The 25,885-nt window shown below is 37.7% G+C and overlaps 2 protein-coding genes across 3 annotated transcripts; one reads left to right on the forward strand and one right to left on the reverse strand.

Annotated features, from left to right (window-relative positions):
• Positions 1-5,740: 5,740 nt before the first annotated feature.
• tcf23 (transcription factor 23) lies at positions 5,741-9,539 on the reverse strand. The gene is made up of 3 exons (XM_062996891.1): positions 9,290-9,539; positions 7,264-7,548; positions 5,741-6,217 (listed from the first exon to the last, which is right to left on the reverse strand). The coding sequence occupies exons 1-3, from the start codon at positions 9,413-9,415 to the stop codon at positions 6,101-6,103; spliced, it is 528 nt and encodes a 175-aa protein (XP_062852961.1). The 5' UTR covers positions 9,416-9,539; the 3' UTR covers positions 5,741-6,100.
• Positions 7,446-24,229, forward strand: wdr12 (WD repeat domain 12). 2 transcript variants are annotated; one of them, XM_062996890.1, is made up of 13 exons: positions 7,446-7,496; positions 15,037-15,131; positions 15,402-15,496; positions 15,589-15,695; positions 17,241-17,356; positions 17,773-17,927; positions 20,164-20,209; positions 20,320-20,402; positions 20,513-20,653; positions 21,470-21,575; positions 21,656-21,788; positions 22,320-22,392; positions 23,860-24,229. In XM_062996890.1, the coding sequence occupies exons 3-13, from the start codon at positions 15,473-15,475 to the stop codon at positions 23,935-23,937; spliced, it is 1,062 nt and encodes a 353-aa protein (XP_062852960.1). In that variant the 5' UTR covers positions 7,446-7,496; positions 15,037-15,131; positions 15,402-15,472; the 3' UTR covers positions 23,938-24,229. The 2 variants fall into 2 exon arrangements, with proteins under 2 accessions (XP_062852960.1, XP_062852959.1); XM_062996889.1 differs by lacking the exon at positions 7,446-7,496 and adding an exon at positions 12,641-12,780.
• Positions 24,230-25,885: the final 1,656 nt, after the last annotated feature.

Consider the following 25,885-nt stretch of genomic DNA (forward strand, 5'->3'; position numbering starts at 1 on the left):
TGCAGAAATGTGAGGGGTGTACTCACTTTTGTGATACACTGTATATATAAACAAGCAGCGCACACTAATTCTAGTAGTTTTATTATTCAAGACATTGAATGATTTGTTTGTGAATAAGTCTCTTCACAGACTCTCAATGGGGTTTAATTAGTGGGGTGCATTGCCTGTTTTTTACCAGCTATAGTGCTTGCCAGAAAATCTTTTTCCTCGTGTTGCCTGAGTCATTTCAACAGTGGCTTTTGTCATGCCACTCTGCCTGATGGAGTGTTGAAGAGACCTGTTTGTCCAACAGGTTAGCCCACAGGACTATTGGATCTCTTGTAGAGTGACTTTTCCCCTTACCAAGGCCTTCCTTGCCAGAGTGCCCAGTTAGCGACAAGGTTTTTCCTAGTTCTTCCATTTAATAACCATTAATGTCACTGCAGTATTAGAAACACTCAAAGCCTTCATCTTATCACATAGATCCACAAGATTCTTAAACTTAATTAATTGGGGAGTTTTGCACTGGACCAGCAAAGCTACCAAAATCTCCCTGAACATTGGCCACACACTTTATATTATGTCAGATAAAAACCACTCATACAGGGCATTAATGAAGTGCTTAACCTAGTGTAGCCAGTTTTTTTTCTTGCCCATATGTTTGATGGTGGGCTATTTCCTCACTTGATTGGTTATTTATGAAAAACTCTATTTTGATATTTGATCATGTATGTTCCTAGCCAAAATTGTCACACACACAGCATTGAGCACCAGGTTTTGGCTAAAGTTCCTGTTCATTTGTATGTTTTGTTATAGATACATTTGACTGCCAAATTTGGTGATTTTATTTTAACAAGGGCTTTTTTTTTTGCAGAACCAAATGTGACAAACTTTTGCAATTTAATGTACTAAATGTGAATACCTTTTCTTCAGAAAGCTCATTTTGGTTTATGAGATACATCTGGAATAAGTAAAAATACTTCAGCTGGTGTCTAGCTTGTTCCAAAGTTAGGCTATCGTTTAAGGTCCATAATACAGGTATTTACTTCTCGGACATTGTCTGGACATGTACATTTGATTTACGAATGAATCGCTGTGTTCTTGGATAAGAAACTTAAATATAGCCCTAATTGGTGAGAACATTGAGCAAGGAAGTCAGTAGCATGGAAGCAAAACATTTGCCCTTGTTGTCTCTGTCTGTAACCCTTGCCTTAGTGGAATGATTCTTTTTGGCCCATGGCTGCTATTAATATAAGAGCGAAGGCTTTTATCTGGTAGTTCTGTAGATTTATAGCATTAGCCTTGACCACTGTACCATTCCTTATGGAGTATTGCCCATGTTGCGTAAGAGGATCTGGATCTGAATATTAGACGATATTCAGTATGTTCCTATTTGAGCAGACTGATAATACATAAATTATTGTTTTTATAATGATAGCCAGTGTCTTCTGCTTGGTAAATTATTTAGCCCAATTAACTACACTTTATGGGTGTGGACACTTAATTAACTTTCCTAATTTTTGGAGTTTAGGTGTTTAGCCACACCCACTGTTCACAGGTGTATAAAGTTTTTTTTGATCTAGTGGCAACAGTCTGAGGAAGGCCCTTCATGTACAAGCATAACTACTACTGACAAAACAAGATTAAACAAGTTGGGTGTGGAGAAAATTTGGGGTACTGCACAAAGCCCTGACCCCAACCCCACTGAACACCTTTGAGTTGAATTGGTATGTCAAGTATTAGTAGATTGTATGAGTAAGGGCATCTTACCCATCAGCAGTGCCATATTTTACAAATGCTTTTTTGAGCATCGGGGAATTTGTGCACATTCACAGATTCATAATCTTAAACAAAGTCTTCCCTTTAAAGTGGAGACTTATAGTCTTATAGTCCGTATTAATGTGCATGGTTAAGAATTGACTGTCCATCAAGCTCATGATCAAAGGTCCACATTCTGTCGATAGCATATTGTTAAAGTTCAGTGTCTCGTGTTACACATTGTAAATATATTAAAACGTTTTTTAGTTGATTTGATAAATAAAGGGCCTTTAGTCTAATACAAAGAGAAATGTCAGTCTTTTAAATGAAAAAAAAAAAATCAAAATATGGTCAAAAGACATGAAATCATAGAAGTTCAAGAGTACCTTAAAGACAGCAAAATATCTCTAAACTCACTCTAGCCTGACACTGGCTTAAATCAACACCTGAGTAAATTCAAAATCATGTAATTGAGTTGTCACAGCAGGTGGGTAGCACTGTCGCCTTACTGTAAGAAGGTCCTGGGTTCGGATTCTCAGGTAGAGCGATCTGGGTCCTTTCTGTGTGGAGTTTGTATGTTCTCCACGTGTCTGGACTGTGAGAGGAAACTGAAGCTCCCCGTGTCAGGTTAATTGAAGATGTTAAAATTGCCCTGTGTGTGACTGGCGACCTATTTGGGGTGTTTCCTACCTTACACAAACCCTAGAACTGCTAAAAAAAAATAACCTATCATGATAAAGGACTTCTGTAATAGAGTAATACAGCTTAAGCTAAAACAAAAGGACACGAATATATACACCGAGTAGGTATTATTTGGGTGGGGGGTCATTCTCAGCACTGCAGTGACACTGACATGGTGGTGGTGTGTTAGTTTGTGTTGTGCTGGTATGAGTGGATAAGACACAATGTGTAGAAACCAGGAGGTGGTTTTAATGTTATGGCTAATCGGTGTGTGTACATATTAAGGTTCTAAGATGATCTTTTATGTCTGGTGTTTAATAGAGTATGTGGAATTTGTATAGCAACCAAACGCTCAGTACAGTTTATGTTGGTGAAGGATTTTTGTTTGTATTTCGGTGATAAAGGTCAGTAATGTTGAGTTATTACTGACCATTTGAAACGGAATCGAAAGGAGTTGTTGTAGAATTAATGTACGATCGTGCTGTACTAAGCATGATTAAGAGACATCAAGGGTCCTCCTCATGTGTGGTTGCCAAGTGTTCCCCATAACAATCCTCCCCAACTACTAATCACGACTTACATTTACTCCCATTTAGTATAAAACATACAAATTAAATCTCAAATCCCTGTTGGGGAGGAAGTGGAAGATTCCAAACTGCTGAAACAAGATCCAAAAAATGTCAACAGCAAAATTTAATTTAATTACTTATTTTATTCAATTTTGCACAGTATGAAACTAATAAAAATAGTGCAAACCTGATATGAAGCAGATAACCGATAACAAACCTAGCATTGATCAAGTTTAATAGAATTAAAACAAAGATTGTTTATGAAAATATTGCAGGATTTGTGGATGGTGGCTCAAATGGCTGTGCTGTTATTAAGTTTGCTGTCCAAAAATATGAGTACAAAAGCAGAAGTAAAATGAGTACAAAAGCAGAACATTCCCCCAATGTTCCCCCCGAACGTTCCCCCAACTTTCCCCCACGAACGTTCCTCCGTTTCCACACGAACGTTCCCTCAACGTTCTTCCGAACGTTCCCTCAACGTTCCCCCCCGAACATTCCCTCAATGTTCCCCCCGAACGTCCCCCCAACGTTTCCCAACGAACGTTCCCCCAACGTTTCCACACGAACGTTCCCTCAACGTTCCCCCCGAACGTTCCCTCAACTTTCCTACATGAACGTTCCCCCAATGTTCCCCCCCGAACGTTCCCTTAACGTTCCTTCACGAACATTCGCCCAATGTTCCCCACGAACGTTCCCCCAACGTTCCCCCACGAACGTTCCCTCAACGTTCCCCCGAAAGTTCCCTCAACGTTCCTTCACGAACGTTCCCCCAATGTTCCCCCGACCGTACCCCCAACGTTTCCACAAGAACGTTCCCCCAACGTTTCCACAAGAACGTTCCCACAAATGTTTCCTCAATGTTCAGATGCATGCTGGTAGATACCGGATAGCAATGGAAACGTTTGCCAGTACAGAAGTTTACCAGCATAAAGATGAGCTACGAAGTATTTCTTTATTAATTTATTAGGATTTTAATGTCATGTTTTACACACTTTGGTTACATTGATGACAGGACAGAGAGCCACTTTTTACACAAGACTCATCAGTTTAAGTCTTTAATGTTAAACACGGACATAGACAATTATGTGTCTCCAATTCACCTCACTTGCACGTCTTTGGACTGTGAGAGGAAACCGGAGCTCCCGGAGGAAACCCACGCAGACATGGGAAAAACATTCTAACACAGAAAGGACACAAACCCCTTTACATGGAAATCAAACCCAGGACCTTCTTGCTGTGAGGCGACAGTGCTACCCATCGAGCCACAATGCCACCATGTTTTGTAATATAATAATTATAATAATTATAATGCAACAAGCAGATAGATCCACATGTACAAAAAAACAGCAATTGTATGTGGTTTTAATGTTCAATAGTTCCGTCATTCATGATATAATTAATAATAATGTATTTTAAAAAACTTCAAAATAAAAAAGACGGCTTTTTCTAAATGAGTTTGTACACCTACTTTGTATTGGTAAACCTTAAATCTCATAAAAATCAATTGTCAGCTGCTAAAAATGAATTTAAATAGCATTTAACTAGACTGTGTTAATCGAACAATGACTTCTTTGTTGGTATCAATCATTACTACTGTGTCAGTGCTGAAAAAGTCCATGCAATGCATTAAATAATGTGTGTGTGATTAGTTTAAGCAGAAAGTATTCATCCATTATTATGACTTGGATGTAGATACATTTTGTAGAAAAATGAACACTGAAGTCTACGTAGCTTTAAATGGTTAAAAAAAAACATATGAGCTAGATTACGCATTCAAAAAGAGTATGATGAAATACAAGCTTGTGTCCCTCTCAGCCAACTGGGTTTGCTCACTAGGCAACAAAGCCTCCCATTGTTGCTGCGAGCCGCTCATCACTAGCTACATAACCGTGTTAAAACCTACAAATCAAAACCATTCAAAAGCAAAAAGCCGTCAGTAATACGAGGCAGGCCTATTAGATTCAAAACAAATCATCGGATCGTTTGCTTTCCAAGAACGTAGAGAAAAAAAAAATCATTCGCTGAGTGTTGCTTTTCTACAGTGGGGAAAAATTTATGTTTTCCACTTGTAAATTACAGTGGGGACAGTGGAATGGCTGATTTCTAATTGTTTTGAGATCTTTTTTAAATCCCTTCCCAGACTCATATGCATTTACAACCTTCTTTCTGAAGGCCTCAGAGAGCTTTTTAGATCTCACCATGGTGATACCACTCACTTCAACAATCAAGAGCAAACCAAATTAATGTCTGAGGTTTAAATAAAACTCCAATGTCCTCTAACGATGGTTTAATCATTGCAGCTGATGTGGTGCACCGGATTCTAATTTTAGACATTTTAAGTAGTAATAATTTTTTTTTTGTTTGGGATGTCTGTGATAAGCAAACAATTAGCTTTTTTGCAGCAATGTGGTGCAATTTCAACTCATTCAAGTAAGTACATTTTAAAATAAAAGTAAAATGACTTAAGACTTGTTTTTAAAAAAGGTAAAACTAATCTCCTGATGTTTTAGTTTATGACTAGAAATACTTTTTGTTCATGTTACTAAGTACTACATGGAAAACATTATGTTTTATTGAAATTAATATATGCTGTGAAAGCATATTAAGTAAATATTATTCAAAACACTTTTTTTGCTCACTGTGTGTATCATTTTAACAGGAGCACGATCATTCAATCATACTGCAAAACATCAGCTACAATCTTAAATGTACTTTAGTTTATTTAATCAGTCTAAGAAGTCACACGCAATCTTTAATTTTCAGCTGCACATGCGTCCCCACAGTAGCAAATGCATCTCTCCTGATCCCCCTGGTTCCTACACCCCTGCCTATAACTAATGTATGTTGTTGTTGTTGTTTTTAGTACCAGGAATTGTGATGTCTGATTGTGGGAATCACTCCATTATGTAGATGTAAGAAACAAAGATAAGTGCTACTATAATCCATTGACAATTTCTTTAGCTTATCTAGATTTATTAATTTATTTATCCACCATCCGTGATCAGGATCAAGCAGTTATTAATGAATGGAATAAAATAAATCCACATGTCCATTAATACTTAAATCCAAACCTATTTGCAAGTCTTATTTTTGGTATGAGTATCTCTGGCAGCTCACTCTCCTTTAACCTCAGCAGAACTGATTGGTTGGTGATTCTCATGATGACTGTTTGCTCCTGTCAGTCGCTCTCCAATGGTCCCACAGTAAAGTAAAGAACGCATTGGCCACTTCTGTGAAAAGAAAATTTTTCCAGGTATTAATTCTAGGTTCAAGCTACAATGCCATCGTAGGTCATGCTGATTAAAATTAGTAAAATTAAACATTAAAATAAAATTGTTTTAAAAAATTATAGGCACTCAGGGTTTTACAGTGTTCTATTATGCTAACTTGTAAATGCCTCGATTCAAGTTCAAATCTTAGCGTTGCAATTTGCCATCTGGTTGTGTAGTTAGAGGTAATTGGCTATGTCTAGGGACCATGACCAAGAAAAAGCAGCTCATGAAAATTAAATAAAAAGAAATTATATTTGTTTAGCTTTGTAGTAAAACTTTGGTGTAAAAGGCCATTTCCAATTCTAGCACAGCTGTAGCTTTGTGTACAAAGCACGGTCCATAAAGACATGGTGGACAAATTTCAGTGGCCTGCACAGAGCCCTGACTTTAACTAAACATAATTTTGGCCAAAAGTGTATGTTAACATACTGTATGATTTTCTTGTTTGACTCATATACAGGATCACAAACAGCCAGATATCATTTTTTTTTTTTTTTTGGCTGCTTCCATATTTAGAGATCGCCACAGGGGACGGTTTTACACTGGGTGCCCTTCATGACACCACCCTCCTGTTTTTTTTTGCACTGGGAGTACACTGACAAGTGTATTTCCCAGTGGCTAGGCTGTTTTGGCCACCCCCCCCCCCCCTTCTTTGGACAGTAGCCAATCATGTCTGTGCAGGCGCCCGACCGCCTGTGCTCATGCTACAGACATACAAGGAAAATCTAGTCATAAATATTTAAATATCATTTTAGGTCTAATGGATTTAATATGAAATTAAATGTATAAAAAATTAATACAAAACATTAATTATTAATAAAAATAGAATAAATTATATTAATTAATTATAAAATAAATTTAGCATTTGAATATATATTTTACAGAATGATATTTTTAGCAATTATAATAATATTTGAATAAATGTGTAACATGACCACATATTTCTTAAAAAAAAACTTCTGGTATTTATGTATTAGTAAATATCTAATGGAGGCATAACTTACTTTGACAGGGTGCAGGTATCCTTCAGCTCTGTGCAGTGTTTGATGTTCACACACTGTAGTTTCCCCCTGTTCCAGCGTCTCAGTAAGGTGGGCAATGTAATTGGTAGCCAGGACCAGCACGTCCAACTTAGAGAGTTTGGTGTCTGGAGGAACTGATGGCAGGGCGGCCTGAAGGCTCTGAAAAGCCTGGCGTAGGTTCCTTACTCGACTCCTCTCCCTCGCTGCATTTACAGGTGAGGTGTGAGTCTTTGGTACCTTGGATTGTATTCCTTGTACAGACCTGGCCTGAAATTTTCGGGGAAAAAGGTGAATGATGAAAAAGTGTTAAGATGATGTAGTTTGTTGATTAGGTTTGTGAAGTAACAAGCAGGGTTATTATTCCAGTTTAGAATACTTAATCAGGTTTTGTGAACTAGAAGAAATATTTAATGTTTTACCTATCAACCTGACTTTTGTACTTATATGCTAAGTCTTAATTTAATGCTTGGAGTGCATTCCAAAATATTGGGACGGGGCAAACTAATACCAGGAATCTTTACATGTTTACAAGCAAGGATGGGTCAATGTTTGCTGCTCAGTAACTTAGCAAATAGTCCAAATGTTTAAGGACAACGTTTCTCGATAAATTATTGCAATGAATGATTAGATTTTTATCATCTACAGTCCATCATGCTGCTTCAGCAAGTCAAAGCCTAGCCACATTATGCAAGCATGTAATTTTGTAGTAAACACTGAAGGTGCTAGAATGGTCTAACCTGAAGTTCAGACCCTATACTGCTGAGCAGCTGAACTGTTATATTAAGCAACTATGTTTTTTTTTTTTTTGATGAAGCATTTTCTCCACATCCACCTCCTGCCGCTCCAAAATTGGAAACAAAATATATTGTACAAAAAATACATCTCTAAGATCTTTGTCTCTAAAATGCTCCCTCAGCTTCACTGATTGCTTTTTAAAAAAATCCATCCAGTAACAGCATTTTTTCTTTGTGCAATTTATACAGATTTTCTCTATTAGACATGCATGATTGGTTACTTCACTGTTCATATTTATGAGTACAGAATCAAAAGACATTATTATTGTAAATATGAAGTAGATATATGCACTGTCAAATTTTAACTATCAAATAGTTAAAACTGTGTGGTTGCATATGTCTTTTTCCCCAGTGAATATATGTTCATGTGTTCCAATTATTAAGTCACACATCACTTAGATCAGTTGCACAATTAATTACAATTTATTTTAATTAAAATAATTAAAAAACATGTGAGTCCCTGTATGTGAGTGTATGTAAACTCTGACATATAATTGTAGTTTGATCAACTGATAACCTAATAATAGAATGTATAAATATACTTACATTTTGTCATCTTTTAGTCTTACAGGCACCTTGGCTGGTTGCTGTTAAATTCTAAATTTCTAAATAAATTGTAAAATTTTAAATGTGTATTTTTATTAGTCTGTTTAAACAATATTAGTTTTTGTGTGGAGCAATTCATACATGAATAGACTTAATTACATTATATTACTGGTTGACAACTAAGAATTCTTCTTAATGGCTCAATGTTAAATAGTAAAACAGTATGTTTATGGTATTAAGTAGCATGTACTGATTCTTTTGCTCATTTTTAAAAGAAAAAAATCTAAATATTCTAGTTTCAGATGTGTGTAATTTTGTGAATTTTTTGTAATTAATTAGTCCAAAGACCTAATATGTTTATTCATATTTGGTTGAGATTGATTAATATTAAATACTATTCAGTTGTCTCAAAAGTGTTTTTGTATAAAATTGCCATCTGAAATAATGGTTTACATTAGATTCAATAGTAAAACATTTATATAAAAAAAATAAAAATACAAGGTACTTTTTGTGGCATGTGTTAGGCATGTAAAATGTGTAAAAACAAACAGCATTTGGACACAGTTTGGTTCAATGATTTCACCACCTTTATTGTTCTGTTAAGTTCAATTCTGTTGTACCTTTGATTGGCATTTTTCCTGATATGACTCTCTGTTGGTGGTACTCACCCACTTCTTCGGCTCTCTGTCCTTTGGTTGTCTGATGCACGGCTGTGTCCATCTAATAGTCTGATGTCTGCCTCCCATTTTACCCTGCTCCCCAGTAAGACCATCTTGCAGAACCAAATCTGCCATTACTAGAACAATCGCTGAGCAGACAAAAGTCTTTGTTTTACACTGGAAGTGCCCAGTTCCAAAGGAAAGTGGACAGCAGGGGTTTGCTCCACTTTTTTGACCAGAGGTCTGACGTCCGGCTCGCCAAGCTTCGTCTGCCTCCCTTTGCCTTATCTGGTGAGGTAATATGGGGATCTTCAAGTGCTATGTTATCTTCTGGCCTGCCTCCCCCGGGCGCTCGCTGCCAAACGGAGCAAGCTCAGGGGAGTTACAGGGTGTCCCATAGTGGGATTTGAGGGGGGCTTGGGAAAAGCATAAAGCCCCTGTGCAGCTGCAGCTCCATCCCAGATGCAGCCTTGGCCCAATGACCTGTTAGGACAAAATGACCCAAACGATGTAAAATAACTAAGATGACTTAATCAACATGGGCTTGGGAAGGGGTGTACATTTATCCATCTTACATGGTGTAATCAAATAGTTAAAAATTACAAGCAATGATCCTGGTTTTCAGAAGGCCCTGAAGTGCCCATCTGTAAAGAATCACCAAGAGAGGTTACACGACTAGGTGAAATTTTAACTTTATTAATTATCATTTGACACTTTTCAGTTAAAGTGTTAACATGCCATACACATCTGCAATGCTTTGTGGGTGTTGCCCAGCTACTCATAAAGTGGACCTGGACAAATGTAATTATCACATAATCTAATACACTGCTCAAAAAATTAAGGGAACTCTTAAATCACAAATCAGATCTCGACAAACAAAATAATTAAGTAGAAAATTTTACTGATATAAATTGTGTAATTTGTTGACAACAAAATAACATAACATGGGTCAATGGAAACCAAAATCATCAACCTCAAACAACATTCAATTTTCGTAGTTGTCTTGCTGTTGCAACAGTTTACCTGTTGTCACTTTCATTTAAACAAGGCAAGTAAACCTAATTCATAATTGTTTATGCTTCCTAACTGGCCAGCTTGGGCAATTGTAGTATAGGCCCTGGAGTATGCGGCACACAAAAGACAGTACACACAAATACTAAATACTGTTGGTGTCATCTAAATCTTGTAGATTTAGATCAATGAAATACAAAAAGGCAACTACCAAATCTAGAATAGCCCAACTCATCAACTAAAATCCACTATACATATCTCAAGAAACTAGAGGAATTTTTAACTGATGTACTGTATTTTGCCACTGTTATTAACCAAATATGAGAAAAACTATAATGCAACTATATATTAGAAACTGGGTGGCACGGTGGCTCAGTAGGTAGCACTGTTGCCTCACAGCAAGACCTGGGTTCGATCCCGGGTTTTTTCTGTGTGGAGTTTGCATGTTCTCCCTGTGTCGGTGTGGGTTTCCTCTGGGAGCTCCAGTTTCCTCCCACAGTCCAAAGACCTGCAAGTGAGGTGAATTGGAGATACAATTGTTCATGACTGTTTAACTTGAACTTGTGAACTGATGAATCTTGTGTAACTACTGTTGCTGTCATGAATGTAACCAAAGTAAGTAAAATGACGTTAAAATCCTAATATATATATATATATATATATATATATATATATATATATATATATATATATATATATATATACATATATACAGTATATATATATATATATATATATATATATATATATATATGAAACTATTTTAAAACTATAATGCAACTATTTTTATTAAAACATTATAAAGAACTAAAAGCAATATCACTAGGTAGTTGTGTGTGAGAAACACTTGAGCAACTTTTGCTGATAAATGTAGACGGATATTTGAAAAGTAAGCAGGAAAGTGGAACAAAGTTTCTTTGTTCTTGCACAAGAAATGGGACAAGCTTAGAGAGGATGTTTTAGAAAGAACTTTTGGCACTTTTGTCCAGTATCTATCTTTAATCTGAATATATGTTACTTGAGTTATGAGTTACTTTTAAACATTTATTGTGTTTTCTAATTGTATGATGGGTGCATAATACACATCCAGCAACTTAGATTATTATTTTGGAGGTGTAGAACATTCTCTTATATTACTGAACTTTAAAACATGGTCACATTTCTCAGTCAGTGAATGTGTCTGACTATAACTGGTGACTTCTAGTTTGACTGCAGCAATTATACTTACTAGCTTTGGTTTGATCAAACCCTGGTGCAATTACTCCATCAGTGAAGTTAATTTCAGTATGTGTGACATGCTGACTGAGCCTGAGCCTGAGCCCCCCTGCTCAAGCAACCTTATTGGTGTGCACCAATGAGGTTGCTTGAGCAGGGGGGCTCAGTCCGTTTCTAAACAAATTGTAGTGTGATTTGTTTAATTAATATTCAAAACAATTATTATTATTACGGTAAATGTACAGCAGAGAAATTTCTGGTGTTGTTTTATCTATTTTACCACCATTTGCTGTGTTTTCTGTTGGTAAAAATACCACCAGGTTTGTTTGTTTGTTAGGATTTTAACATCATGTTTTACACTGTGGTTACATTCATGACAGGAACGGTAGTTACTCATTATACAAGGTTCATCAGTTCACAAGGTTATATCCAACACAGTCATGGACAATTTTGTGTCTCCAGTTCACCTCACTTGCATGTCTTTGGACTGTGGGAGGAAACCAGAGAACCCGGAGGAAACCCACACAGACACGGGGAGAACATGCAGACTCCACACAGAAGGGACCCGGACCACCCCATTCTATGATCGACTAGGACCTTCTAGCTGTGAGGCGACAGTGCTACCCAAAGAGCCACCCCCTCCCTGTTTAAAAAACTTATTTTGGTTTGATTGTCAATTTGTGAACTAACAACAGTACTAAAATGTAACAATCATTTTCATGGTTGGTCCGGATCAAGGGAACCAAACAACAAGTTTAAACAGCGTTAAAGTGACCAAATCTATGAGAAAATATCTTCTGTTCTAATTGTGCTCCATTTTGTCCCTTTTACTCATTTTCCTCTACCTTTCCTTTTTGTCTTGCGACTTTTTATTGTTAGTTGAATGATTACTTGTGATGTTCACTGGTTTTCCTTCTATTTGTAATATTTTTTTCTTCATTATTGTTGTTTCCCCGCCTTGTATTGTATGGGTATATTATGTTGATTTAATAATAATAATAATAATTAAAAAATAAAAGTGACCAAATTCCACGTGGTTGAGGTAAAAATTCAGACAGGCATAACTAATCTGCAACCAGCACCGAACGATCGGTTGCTATGTGATCAACTCGTAATGCCTTGTACACACGCGCATTGAGCCGCATGGTTACAGCACGGCTGTACAGACCTCGCTACAGTTCATACATGGAATATATTATTCATTAAACATACAGATATTTAAGTTGGGTAAAAATGGCACATCTTCAGGCGAGGTTTTTCACTGAGAACAAAAAGTAAGTATGTGTTTTTGATGTGTTGTTGGGTGGTTATTGAGAAACTTTATGTAACGTAGCTAGCTAAAGTTGCTAGGCTAGGCGAGTAGTGCATTACTTCATTAAATGTAAATTAAATCTTACATGTATAATTACTCATTTGCTCATGTCTACATTCACCTAAAGTTTTATAGATACGTTTGGAAATCAACATTCTGTTGCTTTTTTAAGTGACAATACAATTACACATCTCAAAGTAAAATATTGATTTTTTTCCTGCACATTTTAGTGCAACATTTCTATTGTACTGCTACATTTAACAAAATACCATAGAAGATTGTGCCACAACTAAAGCCACATTTATTCCTCTCATTGTGCATTAAAAAGGTTAACATGTACCTAGTCCAGTGGTGTCTAAACTTTTGCTTAAGACTTTATCTCTAAAAAGTATTTTGTGGTCGTTATTTCACACATATTTACATCAGGCCTGTAGTGGTTTTGAGTTTATTACCTCTGTGCCTTTAAATGCATTAAGTCTCAACGTTAATAGCTTTTAGACATACAACTGCTTTTGAGGTCCATTGGTCCTGGGTTCCTTCCCCAGGTGGGACAGTTCGGGTCCTTTCTGTGTGGAGTTTGCATGTTCTCCCCGGTTTCCTCCCACAGTTCAGAGACATGCAAGTGAGGTGAATTGGAGATACAAAATTGTCCATGACTGTGTTTGACATTAAGTTTAACTGAATGTATCTTTTATTTCTCAAGCACTGACTTGTCAATACAGACTATACATTCTCAAAAACCTTAATACTTATAACTTAGGGCAGATGAAATTCCTTTATTTGCCATAAATACATATATAGACGTCTATAGTACAATGGGATCTACACATTCCAGCTTGTTTGGAAGCTGAGCTCAGAATGCAGATTAGTTATTGTACAGCACCCAAGCAGCTGAAAGGGTTAAGGGTATTGCTCAAGGGTCCAGCAGTGGCTGCTTAGTAAGACCAAGGATTCAACCCACAACCTTCTGATTCATAACCCAAAGCTCTAATTACTAGAGTACTCACTAGGCAGGTTTTGATGTCCGTAGTCCTTTTAAATACCCCCATCTTCATTCAGTATTCAAGAAATGTGGGTAATGTGTCTTCTTCATTATTTTCAGCAGTGCCCCAGTTTCAAAGGCAGTAAAACACTCCCAGACCATACTTTTCTATCATTTACAAACTTTAGCCAAGCTAGGACTTCAGAGCTTAGGCTTCGTTCTTGCACAGAAGCTTCTAAGCCCAAAGCATGCTTGAATGGCCAATGATGGTGTGTTCCACTGCTTTTAACTTTTTGGAAATTCTGCTGTTATATCCAACCATCTGGACACACATATTCTGGGCATGAGGTGACAGTTTGTGTTTTGTTTTTAGCCTTGGCAAATTTACTGCTCTTCCATGTACTGTGTGCTTATGGAGAATTTTCTGTACAGATGATCTTCAAGGGCTTCAAGTTGCATAAAATACTCTGTTAAGTCTTTTCTGGGATCTAAACAGAGCTCCTCAGACTGTTTCATTGTTAGTTAAGCCAACCTATTAGTAGTATTAGTGGCTTATTACAATAACTGCTAATGCATTTCCCACCAACTTAAAATATTGGCGGCACGGTGTCTTAGTGGGTAGCACTGTCGCCTCACAGCAAGAAGGTCCTGGGTTCGAACCCCAGGTGGGGCGGTCCGGGTCCTTTCTGTGTGGAGTTTGCATGTTCTCCCCGTGTGTGCGTGAGTTTACTCCGGGTGCTCCGGTTTCCTCCCACAGTCCAAAGACATGCAAGTGAGGTGAATTGAAGATACTAAATTGTCCAAGACTGTGCTTGATATAAACTTGTGAACTGTTGAACCTTGTGTAATGAATAACTACTGCTCCTGTCGTGAATGTAACCAAAGTGTAAAAACATGACGTTAAAATCCTAATAAACAAACAAACTTAAAATATTAATTTAGAAATTCATGATCTTTGAATGTCTAATGGTAGTTATTGTGACCAGTTATTGTGTAGCTTGACATTTTATAGTTATATAGTACATATTAAAGGTAAATTGACCTACATTTTCTCCAGCTTGGATTTAATATATACAGTCTAGTTTATAGTCGACCCAGTTCACTACCCAATAGCTCATCGTTGTAAAATAAATTGCATCCCCGTACATAATGTAATTAGCCTAGCAATGTTATTCTGCACAGATTTATTGATATATGCTTTGTGTGGTACGTGATTCTTGCACTTTGCGTTCACAGGTTTGTTGTAGATGATGTACCTTTCTCCATCCCGGCTTCTTCAGAGGTCACACACCTGAGCGATGTAATCAACAAATTGCTAGAGGCTCGAAAGCGTAAGTTCATCATTCTACCACTTAGACTCATGTATTTATTAAAGGTTTTTTGAGTAACAGTATTGTATTTCAACAGACAGGTTTGGCTGAGTAATACACTTGGGGTAAAGAAGAATAAACAAACATAACCACTTCTCAAATTAAGGGTTGAGAACATAGTGTTATGCTGTTATTGCTAGTACATAGTAAAAATAATGTAATATACACGTGCTATAATTTTTGTATTATTGAAAGTATGAATATTAAGTCTATACCCTTTTTTCTTGCTAGCGGATCACAAACATGTGGAGTTTGACTTTCTGGTCCGAGGCCAGTTCCTTCGCTCCTCTCTGGCCAGTCACATGGAAGCAGAAAGTATCTCAACGGTACGAGTTCGAGTTCAGACGCATTAGACTTTTTTTTCTTATTAAGTATAAGTGTATCTATATTTCTTTTTGCATTTGTGTCTGTTTTACAGGAAGAAGTGGTGGAGATTGAGTATGTAGAGAAGTTTACAGCTCCACAGCCAGAGGAATGCATTATGCACGATGACTGGATCAGTTCAGTGGAGGCAGACTCTGAATGGTAAGAAGAAATTTTGCACATTGATTTTTGGGCTTTAAGTTTATAGTACAAACATTACTAGTAGCCCATAGCTTAAAAACTGTGCCACAAGTTGTTTCATAATAATAACAGTATGTAAGTGCACTAATTAGAGTATTGCTGATCAAATAGAAAACCAACATAGTTTCCACCAGCTTTGCTTGTCAACAGTCTGAACACCCAGCTTCTGATCAACATATTTCATTTGGCACAGGTTTTAAATAGCAAAAAACTGCCTGTTTATCTGGGCTTGGGACCGGTACTAAGAGTGAACTTGTACACCGACGAGGCATGACATTATGACCACTGACAGGTGAATATATACAGGTGGGATATATTAGGCAGCAAGTGAACATTTAATCCTCAAAGTTGACGTGTTAGAAGCAGGAAAAATAAATAAGCGTGAGGATTTATGCAAGTTTGACAAGGGCCAAATTGTGATGGCTAGACGACTGGGTCAGAGCATCTCCAAAACTGCAGCTCTTGTGGGGTGTTCCCAGTCTGCAGTGGTCAGTATCTATCAAAAGTGGTCCAAAGAAGGAACAGTGGTAAACCGGCAACAGGGTCATGGCTGGCCAAGGCTTATTGATGCAAGTGGGGAGCGAAGGCTGGCCCGTGTGGTCCGATCCAACAGACGAGCTACTGTAGCTCAAATTGCTGAAGACGTTCATACTGGTTCTGATAGAAAGGTGTCAGACTTCATGCCTCAACGGGTCAGGGCTGTTATGGCAGCAAAAGGCGGATCAACACAATATTAGGAAGGTGGTCATAATGTTATGCCTGATCGGTGTATGTGCACCACCAATTGGACTGCTATGGAAACATTTCTACACATGTACACATTTAAGACAACCTGTGCTTCTCGTATACCTCCAACTAGAAAAAGTAAGCGATCAGGTGGCATACACTAGGTGCTGAATCAGACATACATTTTAAACACTCTTACTTGATAAAAAAAAGGCTCCATTATGTTACACCTGCCAAGTGCCTGTCTCCATCAGACATATTTTAACTGACAGTCACAAGTATTTACAAGAGCAGCAAAGACTTGCTTTTTACCAGACAATGAAATAAATTTTCAACAAGGTTAAGTACTTGAACAGTACTTTACTCTTTATGAAGAGAAACTGAAAGCACACATATGAAGACAAAACAAAAACTGAACAAGAAAGACTATGATCTAATCCTTATATACACACATACAAGGGATTTTCAAAAATTCAAAAAGTTTTCGCACCTTTATATTTCTGTTGGAGACGGTGAGGGTGGGAGTAGTAGTAATTGGTTGTGTCTGAGAGACAAAGACCGTATAGTCTGGATTTAGCGTGGTCTGATTTCCGCCTTTTTGGACCGCTCAAAGAAGCTTTAAGGGGAAGAAGTTTTTCATGTGATGATGTGAAAGCAGTGGTGCATTTATGTATAAAGAAAAGACAGGATGATCCTACCATGAATGTAACCAGTGTGTTGACATGTTGTTAAACCAATAAACGAACAAACAAACTTCTTATTTGTGTGCATGTGTGTTAGGATCCTCACAGGTTCATATGATAAGACAGCACGGATATGGTCTCTTGAAGGAAAGTCGATGATAACTATAGCTGGGCACACAGATGTTGTTAAGGATGTGGCCTGGGTAAAAAGAGGTGAGCTTCTCAAAAATGTGTACACATTTCTTTTATGGTCTAATTTGTTTTTCTACTTACAGAATAAAACTAAAAGGAGGGTTGTTCTCATGTTGTTGTTGCAGGTAGAAGGAAAACCTTGATATTATTTGTTATAACAGGAAACCCTAAGTGTTCTGTTGCTTTTATACATTTACATTTCTGGCATTTAGCAGACACTTTTATCCAAAGCGACTTACAGTTATCATTAAGTATAGTTTTAAGCCATTGAAGTTAAGAGCCTTGCTCAGGGGCTTGAACCGGTAACCTTAGGATTACCAGTCCAGTGCCTTAACCGCTGAGCTGCTACAGTCCAAGAGCTACTACTGTACAAGAGATTATAGGAGAAATTTCTTTCACAAGGTGGTTCTAATGTTACTGGGTGTGTATGTGTTCAGACGGGCTGAATTCACTGCTGCTGACTGCCTCACTGGATCAGACTGTGTTGCTGTGGGAGTGGAACTCAGAGAAAAACAAAGTGAAGGCGCGTCATTGCTGCCGTGGTCATGCTGGGAGCGTGGACACTATCTCTGTCGACCCCACACGTACTAAGGTAAATATATGTTTTGGCAAATACGGGCAAATCAGAAAACCCCAAAAGTGTCTGATTTATCAAACTGCCAGCAAAATGGGCACTATTTGTTGATAAGGATTTTCGGTCATGTTTTACACTTTGGTAACATTCATGACAGGAACAGTTAGGGCTGGACGATATGCCTAAAATTTATATCACGATATAACTCCTAATTTCGGTGGATACGATATAATTCCGATATCGATATGAATAATACAAATGTCAGAAAAACTGCCAAGAACACAAAAATTGGATGGCGGTACCTGCAAACCTCTTTTCTGGTTTCTGGCAAGAAATACAAGCTGAATACACCACTGAATTAGTCCTTCATCTCTTATCAGCTATTTCATCTGCTTCTTTTTCAACTGTAGACAGTGGTGGAGCCAGACAGTTTTCATAGGGGTGGCCAAACTGAGACCATTGCTCACACAGGGGTGGCACAGAAACTGTCTGATACCTTATTTTTTGTATGTGGCTAGTGGCTGTTGATCTAGTAGTGTTTTGGTCCCTCACTCGTTTACCTATGGCAGTGAGTGCCATGTAGAATTACATCAAGCCTAGCATAATAAACTTTTTATTTTTTCTAATTTTCCCTGTGAACAACTAAAATATAGCCTATAACCTTAACAGAATTTCAAAGATATTCCTTTGCAATACTTGATCATTTGACTGCAAACTTGTGTGTACTGATGAGACTCATTTAAACCCCAGAACATGCTAGTGTGAATGCATGGAAAACAAATTTTAATTTTCTTTCAAGAATATGACACATTCTGACCAACACTATTAAGCCAAATCAGCATTGAACATTGACTTTACTTTTAATAGCCTTCTACAATGTTGGGGCTTCTTAAAACTGAATATTCTCTTTTCAATAGAAGTGTTATTTAAATGCTATTAAATTGTTAATTAAACTGAAAAAAAACCCACCCAATTAGGAGGAAAACCGCCCAATCTGGCAACAGTGGAACGCGAATATCCCGTTGGTGCCTTTACTCGTAGTGTGCCACAACTAATAAGAAGTAGTAGTAATAACTGGTATTAGTACTCAGTAGTACTTCTTCTGTAATAGTGTTGGTGGTTGACATTTATGTTAAATGTGTTACTGCACTGTTTTGGTGGAGAACTACATGCTTGAGGCGCGCTGTTGAATTGCGTCCCTGTGGGAACACCTGTGTGCAGAAATGCTTCCGCAAAAAAGTAACACCGGCAAAGCGGCCACCCCCGGCTCCGCCCCTGACTGTGGATGCTCGTTCACTCACAGCTGTTGAACTCATTTAGCCGCTAATATCCACCGTGTTGCAGCGTGGTGTAATCAGAGCGGTAACGCTGAGCACTGGCTTCGTGCCTGTGGCGTACTTCATCACGCACTGACGTAATGTATATCGATCGAATTTGTTTAAAAATCATATCACCGTTATTGAAACATTTTCTATCGCGATATATATCGATATCAAATTATTGTCCAGCACTAGGAACGGTAGTTACAGGTTACACATGATTCTTTAGTTTAAATTCAATGTCAAACACCATCACAGGAAATTTAGTATTTCTCATTCACCTCACTTGCATGTCTTTTCACTGTGGGAGGAAACTGGAGCTCCTGGAGGAAACCCACACAGACACAGGGAGAACATTCAAACTCCACACAGAAAGGACCCGGACCGCTCCACCTTTTATGACTTAACAGCAAATATTAGGGTGGCACGGTGGCTCAGTGGGTAGCACTTTCGCCTCACAGCAAGAGGGTTCTGGGTTCGATTCACAGGTGAAGTGGGCCAGGTCCTTTCTGTGTTGGGTTTGCCTGTTCTCCATGTGTCTGAGTGGGTTTTCTCCGGGAGCTCCTGTTTCCTCCCACAGTACAAAAACATGCAAGTGAGGTGAATTGGAGACACAGACATTAAAAACATTGACATTAAAAACTCAAACTGATGAATATTGTGTGTCATGAATATAACCAAATTGTGTGAAACATGACTTTAAAATCCTAATAAATAAATAAAAGCAAATATTATGGTTAAATATATGCTGAAAAACATTTCCATCAAACATTAGTTTGATTGTACAAATACACAAAGGATAAATCTTAACAATAATGATGCTAAAAGATTTAACCATATGCAGCTTACACATATTAGAGCAGTTGTATTTTATTAGTGGTTTCCTTGAATGACAGCGATTTGTATTACAGTTTTTTTCTTCTTTTTTGCATCAGTTTTGCAGCGGCTCATGGGACAAAATGCTGAAGATCTGGTCAGCAGGTAATATGAAGAAGTCTAAACAAAATTTGATTGTGCATAGGGAAAAGTGAGCATAAAGCAGATGTGTGCAAAATCACTGAGGTGTTTTAAAGCTGCTCCTCCTGTCTCAGTTCCCACAGATGAGGAGGATGAGGTGGAGGAACCCAACAGGCCACGGAAAAAGCAGAGGACTGAGCAGTTAGGCCTGACCAAGGTTAGTTGCTTGGACACAAACCTGGCATTTTATGAATTACATTTAATTAAGTGGCAGATAGTAATTAAACTGTATTTGTACATCACATTTCATTGCCTTGATTTCTACAGACTCCTCTGATGACTCTGTCAGGCCACAGTGAGGCTGTGTCCAGTGTGCTTTGGACTGATACAGAGGAGCTGTGCAGTGCATCCTGGGATCACACCATTCGACTGTGGGATGCTGAGACAGGCGGGCAAAAGAGTACACTGGTGAGATAGACCAGGGACCATTTAAAGTTTATATTCTGTTAAAATCACTGAATGATAATAATTGAATGGCTGGAATTGGAATAGTGGGCAGTGATAGCTTAACAGTTAAAGTGCTGGAATAGTAATCAGAAAGTTCTAGTTCAAGCCCCACTACCGTTGAGTTGCTATTGTTGGGTTTCTGAGCAAGGCCCTTAACCCTCAATTGCTTAAATTTGCATGTAATGTAAATACAATTTGTTCCATACTAACTAATAATATGGGCCTAGAGTGAAGTTGGACAAATTAATTGCATTTATTAAATGAATTATTAAAATGAAAGTTTTTGAGTGAATAAAAACAGTCCACCTGGGTTACCAGCGAAATGTTGCTCTACCCCACTGCTGATTAAATCCAGGGCACAAATCTCAAGCGGTGCTATTGGAGGGATGGCTGAGGTCCTGCAATAGACTGGCATCCTGTCCCATTTACATTTAAAGCATTTAGAAGGCGCTTTTATCCAAATCCTTACAGTATTTATCGTCTTAGCAATTAAAGGTTAAGGGCCATGCTCAAGGGCCAAACGGTGGCAACCTGGCAGTGGTGAGGCTAGAACCAATCATCTGGATAATGAAATATGTGCATTAGTATATCACTGTAATTTACATTTATAGGTGTGGCTTTTTCACAGAATATAAAGGAAATTTAAAACTTGTGGCTTTCACATCTGTTTAAAATCAAAGAGCTCTTCATATGATGACTGATAGATTGGATGATCTGGTGTTCAACTGATCTTTTGACTGAAATTGATGTGCTGATTTGTTCTTCGCTCTGTTTTAGACGGGTAGTAAGGTGTTTAACTGTGTCTCTTACTCACCGCTGTGTCACCGTCTGGCCTCAGGAAGCACAGATAGACACGTTCGGCTGTGGGACCCGCGCTCGAAAGGTGAGGAAATCTCTCACACAAAGTGCATTCTGTTTACTTTGTTTTTACATTTCAGGTTCATTATCTGTCTTTCTGTTCAGATGGCTCGTTGGTTCTCCTGTCCCTGACGTCACACACTGGCTGGGTGACGACGGTCAGATGGTCTCCTTTACACAAACATCAGCTGGTCTCCGGCTCCCTGGACAACATAGTGAAACTCTGGGACACCAGGAGGTGAGTTTGTGTATCAAAACAAATTGTTCTTAATTTAACACTTCAGTCAAAAAGTAATGACAGTCTGATCAAAGCATTGTACATATTATTCCTTTGGACTGTGGGCACATGGGAAGCAGATGTTCATAAAATGTTCTTTCTTTAATGTGTAGTGTGTTTACATGCTAACTAATAATGTAACTATCAAATTGTTTGTAATAATCTAATCTTTCAAGTAGTCATGTTTATACTGTACTTATAAACACTGAATAAGACATTGATTTTTAGTTCAGTAGTCAGAATATTAGTATATGTAAGCAGTTCCTTTTGATTTCTTTAACTGCATGTCACACTTAAAACATTAATGATCTGTCATCATTATCTCTTAATTCTTTTTCTGTGTAAATTCTGCTTCTGTTGCCACCTTAATATTGACTTGATCTTTCAGTGATCATCTTTATTACCATCATCTTTAATGAAGTAAAAGTTTGGTAAAAAGGCTATTGATTTAGGTTTTCTTTTATTAATATATGTTCTTCATATATTCTGCAGTTGTAAGGCTCCTCTGTATGACCTGGCAGCTCATGAAGACAAAGTGCTGTGTGTTGATTGGACAGACAGCCAGGTACGTAACAGATCTGTGTAGTACTGTGTATATGGATTAAACTTGGGTTGTGTTTAGAATAGCCTACTACATACAACTCGTAAAAGAATGAGGTGCCAAATCAATATGCAGTATACAGTAAGCAAACAAAACAAATTTTTCTAGTATGCAGTATATACCTGGAAGACGTCCCGTCAGGTAATGCGTCCAATTTCGACAAGCGGTTAAAAAAGTGGAGGGAATTTTCATGTTTGCGTTCCCCGCAGTATTGTTTGCTTTTGTCCATACTAGTAGAACGCCTTTATTTGTCATATATACATACACAGATGTACAGTACAACGAAATTCTTTCTTTGCATATCCCAGCTTGTATGGAAGAGCGCAGGGTCAGCCATTGTACAGCGCCCCTGGAGCAGAGAGGGCTTTGCTCAAACTGCATGGCAGAGCTGGGATTCAAACTCTCAACCTTTAAGTTGATAGCCCAAAGGTCTACCCACCAGGCTTACCACTGTCCCAATACTATACTGCATACTATTACTAAGTGCAGTATACAGTATGTAGTAGGCGATTTCAAACCCAGCCACGAAATTTACAATTTAAACACTTTTTAAATGTCTTTTTAAATAAGGGTGCAAAGTACACTTGGGTGCATCTTATACTTTTATATTAATATTAATACTTATACTTTTATATCTTATATTAAGTCTTTATGCTTTATTATTAAAATTATTGTCACACTAGAATAGTAGTAATTAGTATCTAGTAATCTAGAACAGTAAGATCAACATAAACCTTATTTGGAATTTTTTTAATTAGCTTATATTTATGTATAGCTGGTCAGTAAAACATGGGAAATCTTTAATTCTTTCCATTGTATTAATCTAATTATTCTAAATACTAAGAGTGAGTTGGTTTGTTTAATATTTTCATTGGAAGCCAAATGTGAAATGCTTCTATTTTGCTTTTTATCCATTTTTTGCATGAATTAAATACAATGTTTTTATTACAAATCGGCATAACAGCTGGAGTGTTACGTAAATACATCTGAATGTTTTTTAAATTTCAAAGGATTCCACTTTTAATTCAAATTGCTTTGTTGATTATGATTTATAATTGAAAAACATTGTTTTAAATTTGAGAAACATGAGATGATGAAAATTGCATGAGATGTCCAAAATGAGCAAAGTATGGATTCATGCTAAAATAAATGTTCATAGTGATTCATTTCATTTAATATTGCTGTAATACCATGATATTGAATAATACAGTAGATAAATAGTAGAAATGGCTGATATTAGCTGGTCTAAGCTTTAAAATTGTGAAGTTAACTGCTGAATGCATTTACATAGTAAATCTAACATAATTCAAATTGTAGTGCTTATTTAAACAGAAATTCTACAGTCCCACAGACTGTACAGTCCCCTAATACCTAATCTTAAAAAGTCTGCAGTATTGTCTAATATATATATTTTAAATCTTTCTTTTTTAGTTGATTTTGAGTGGAGGTGCAGACAACAAGCTTTACACCTACAGATACTCAGCGTGTGCATCTGATGCTGGAGCATAATAATCACATCTTACCAACGTCATTTTGCTCCATATTACCCCTCAGTGGACCCGGCTGTGTTGTGGATTTTCAAAAATATGGAAAAACATCTACTGCATTCTCTGAGCAGGACTAAATAAAGAGAGCGAATGTTCGAGGGATTAAGACAGAAAAGTGTTTTATTTTATATATATTTTGATTTTTCACATTTTGATCCACTTTTCCTTTTTGTTCATTTATGTTTCACATCTTACATTTTAATTAAATGTAAAAAGACATCAGCTAATAATTACAATTATATTGCTATATCAAACTATGTCTCTGTTTTTCATTTATTTCATATTTGGCTGCTTGGTCAACTACAAATTATTGTGATTCTTATAAACAGTCCAACTTGATAGCAGAGAAACACATTTAAGTGTCAAATGCTGAAGAAGTGATTTTGTCTATAAAATATGTAGTGTTTTATAATCTAGGGAGGATGCACCGCCTTTATTTGAGTGCAGAGGTATGGCACTATTGTACTGCGACCCTGGAGCAGGGGGGCTTAAGGGCTCAACAGTGGCTGCATGGCAGAGCTGGAATTCAAACCCACAAACTTCCACTTTGGATCCCATAGGCTACCACTGTTCTTATATTTCAGCACTTCTGGTTGTAAATAGAGACGAGCGATTTCGTTCACCATGTGTGTTAACTTGTAAAACACTCTCTGATCACTTGATGCTGTTGGCTGTATATTTTGGTTGGAACACTATTCTGCTCTAAGCATTGATGTTGAGGTGCTACTGCACCCTTAAAAAGTGCATGGAAAAGTGATCTCTGCTAAGGCTGGGAACTCAAAATATCATCATTTGCTAAAAGGAATACAATGATCAGCCATAACATTATGCCCACCTCCTTGTTTCTACTCACTGTCCATGTTATCAGATTCTCTTACCATATAGAAGCACTTTGTAGTTCTAAAATTACTGTAGTCCATTTGTTTCTCTACATACTTTTTTTTTTAGCCTGCTTTCATGCTGTTCTTCAATGGTCAGGACCCCCTCACAGGACCACTACAGAGAAGGTATTATTTAGGTGTTCGATCATTCTCAGCACTGCAGTGACACTGACATGGTGGTGGTGTATTAGTGTGTGTTGTGCCGGTATGAGTGGATTAGACACAGCAGCGCTGATGCAGTTTCATGTCCACTCACTCTTAGACACCCCTACCTAGTTGGTCCACCTTGTAGATGTAAAGTCAGAGATGATCTCTCATCTATTACTGCTGTTTGAGTTGGTAATCTTTGAGATCTTTATCAGAGGTCACAGGACGCTGCCCACGGGGTGCTGTTGGCTGGATATACAGTATATTTTTGGTTGATGGACTATTCTCTGTCCAGCAGTGACAGTGAGGTCTTTAAAAACTCCAGCAGCATTGCTGTGTCTGATCCACACATACCAGCACAACACACACTAACACACCACCACCATGTCATTGTCACTGCAGTGCTGAGAATGATCCACCACCCAAATAATACCTACTCTGTAGTGATCCTGTGAGAGTCCTGACCATTGAAGAACAGCATGAGTCTGTCTGTGTAGACGCACCCATCCTGCTCATGCTCAATTTCTGGCTGTCTCTTTTTACCTGCCAGTGAGGGAATCTAAGAGAACCATTCCGCATATTGGGAGACAAGCTATGAATACTGTGAATACCCCACTATTAACCAGACAGCATAGGTACAGCAGCAATAAAGCCCATTGACCATTTCACCTCCACAGCCAACTCTGCCTGTTTGGATGCCTGGTTTGATCACTAAAACCATCTGGGATTTAAGCTCGAGAGTTTAATATTTCAGCGATAGTGGTGTAGCGCATTAGACTGCATGCATGCCCTTATTAATGTAAATTTATTGTATTTTTGTTTATGCTGCATATCCCTTTTTTCTCCCGACTTTATTGTATCCAATTACCCAATTGCATTATG

Source organism: Trichomycterus rosablanca, chromosome 6 (assembly GCF_030014385.1).
Source record: "Trichomycterus rosablanca isolate fTriRos1 chromosome 6, fTriRos1.hap1, whole genome shotgun sequence".
Lineage (NCBI taxonomy): Eukaryota > Metazoa > Chordata > Actinopteri > Siluriformes > Trichomycteridae > Trichomycterus > Trichomycterus rosablanca.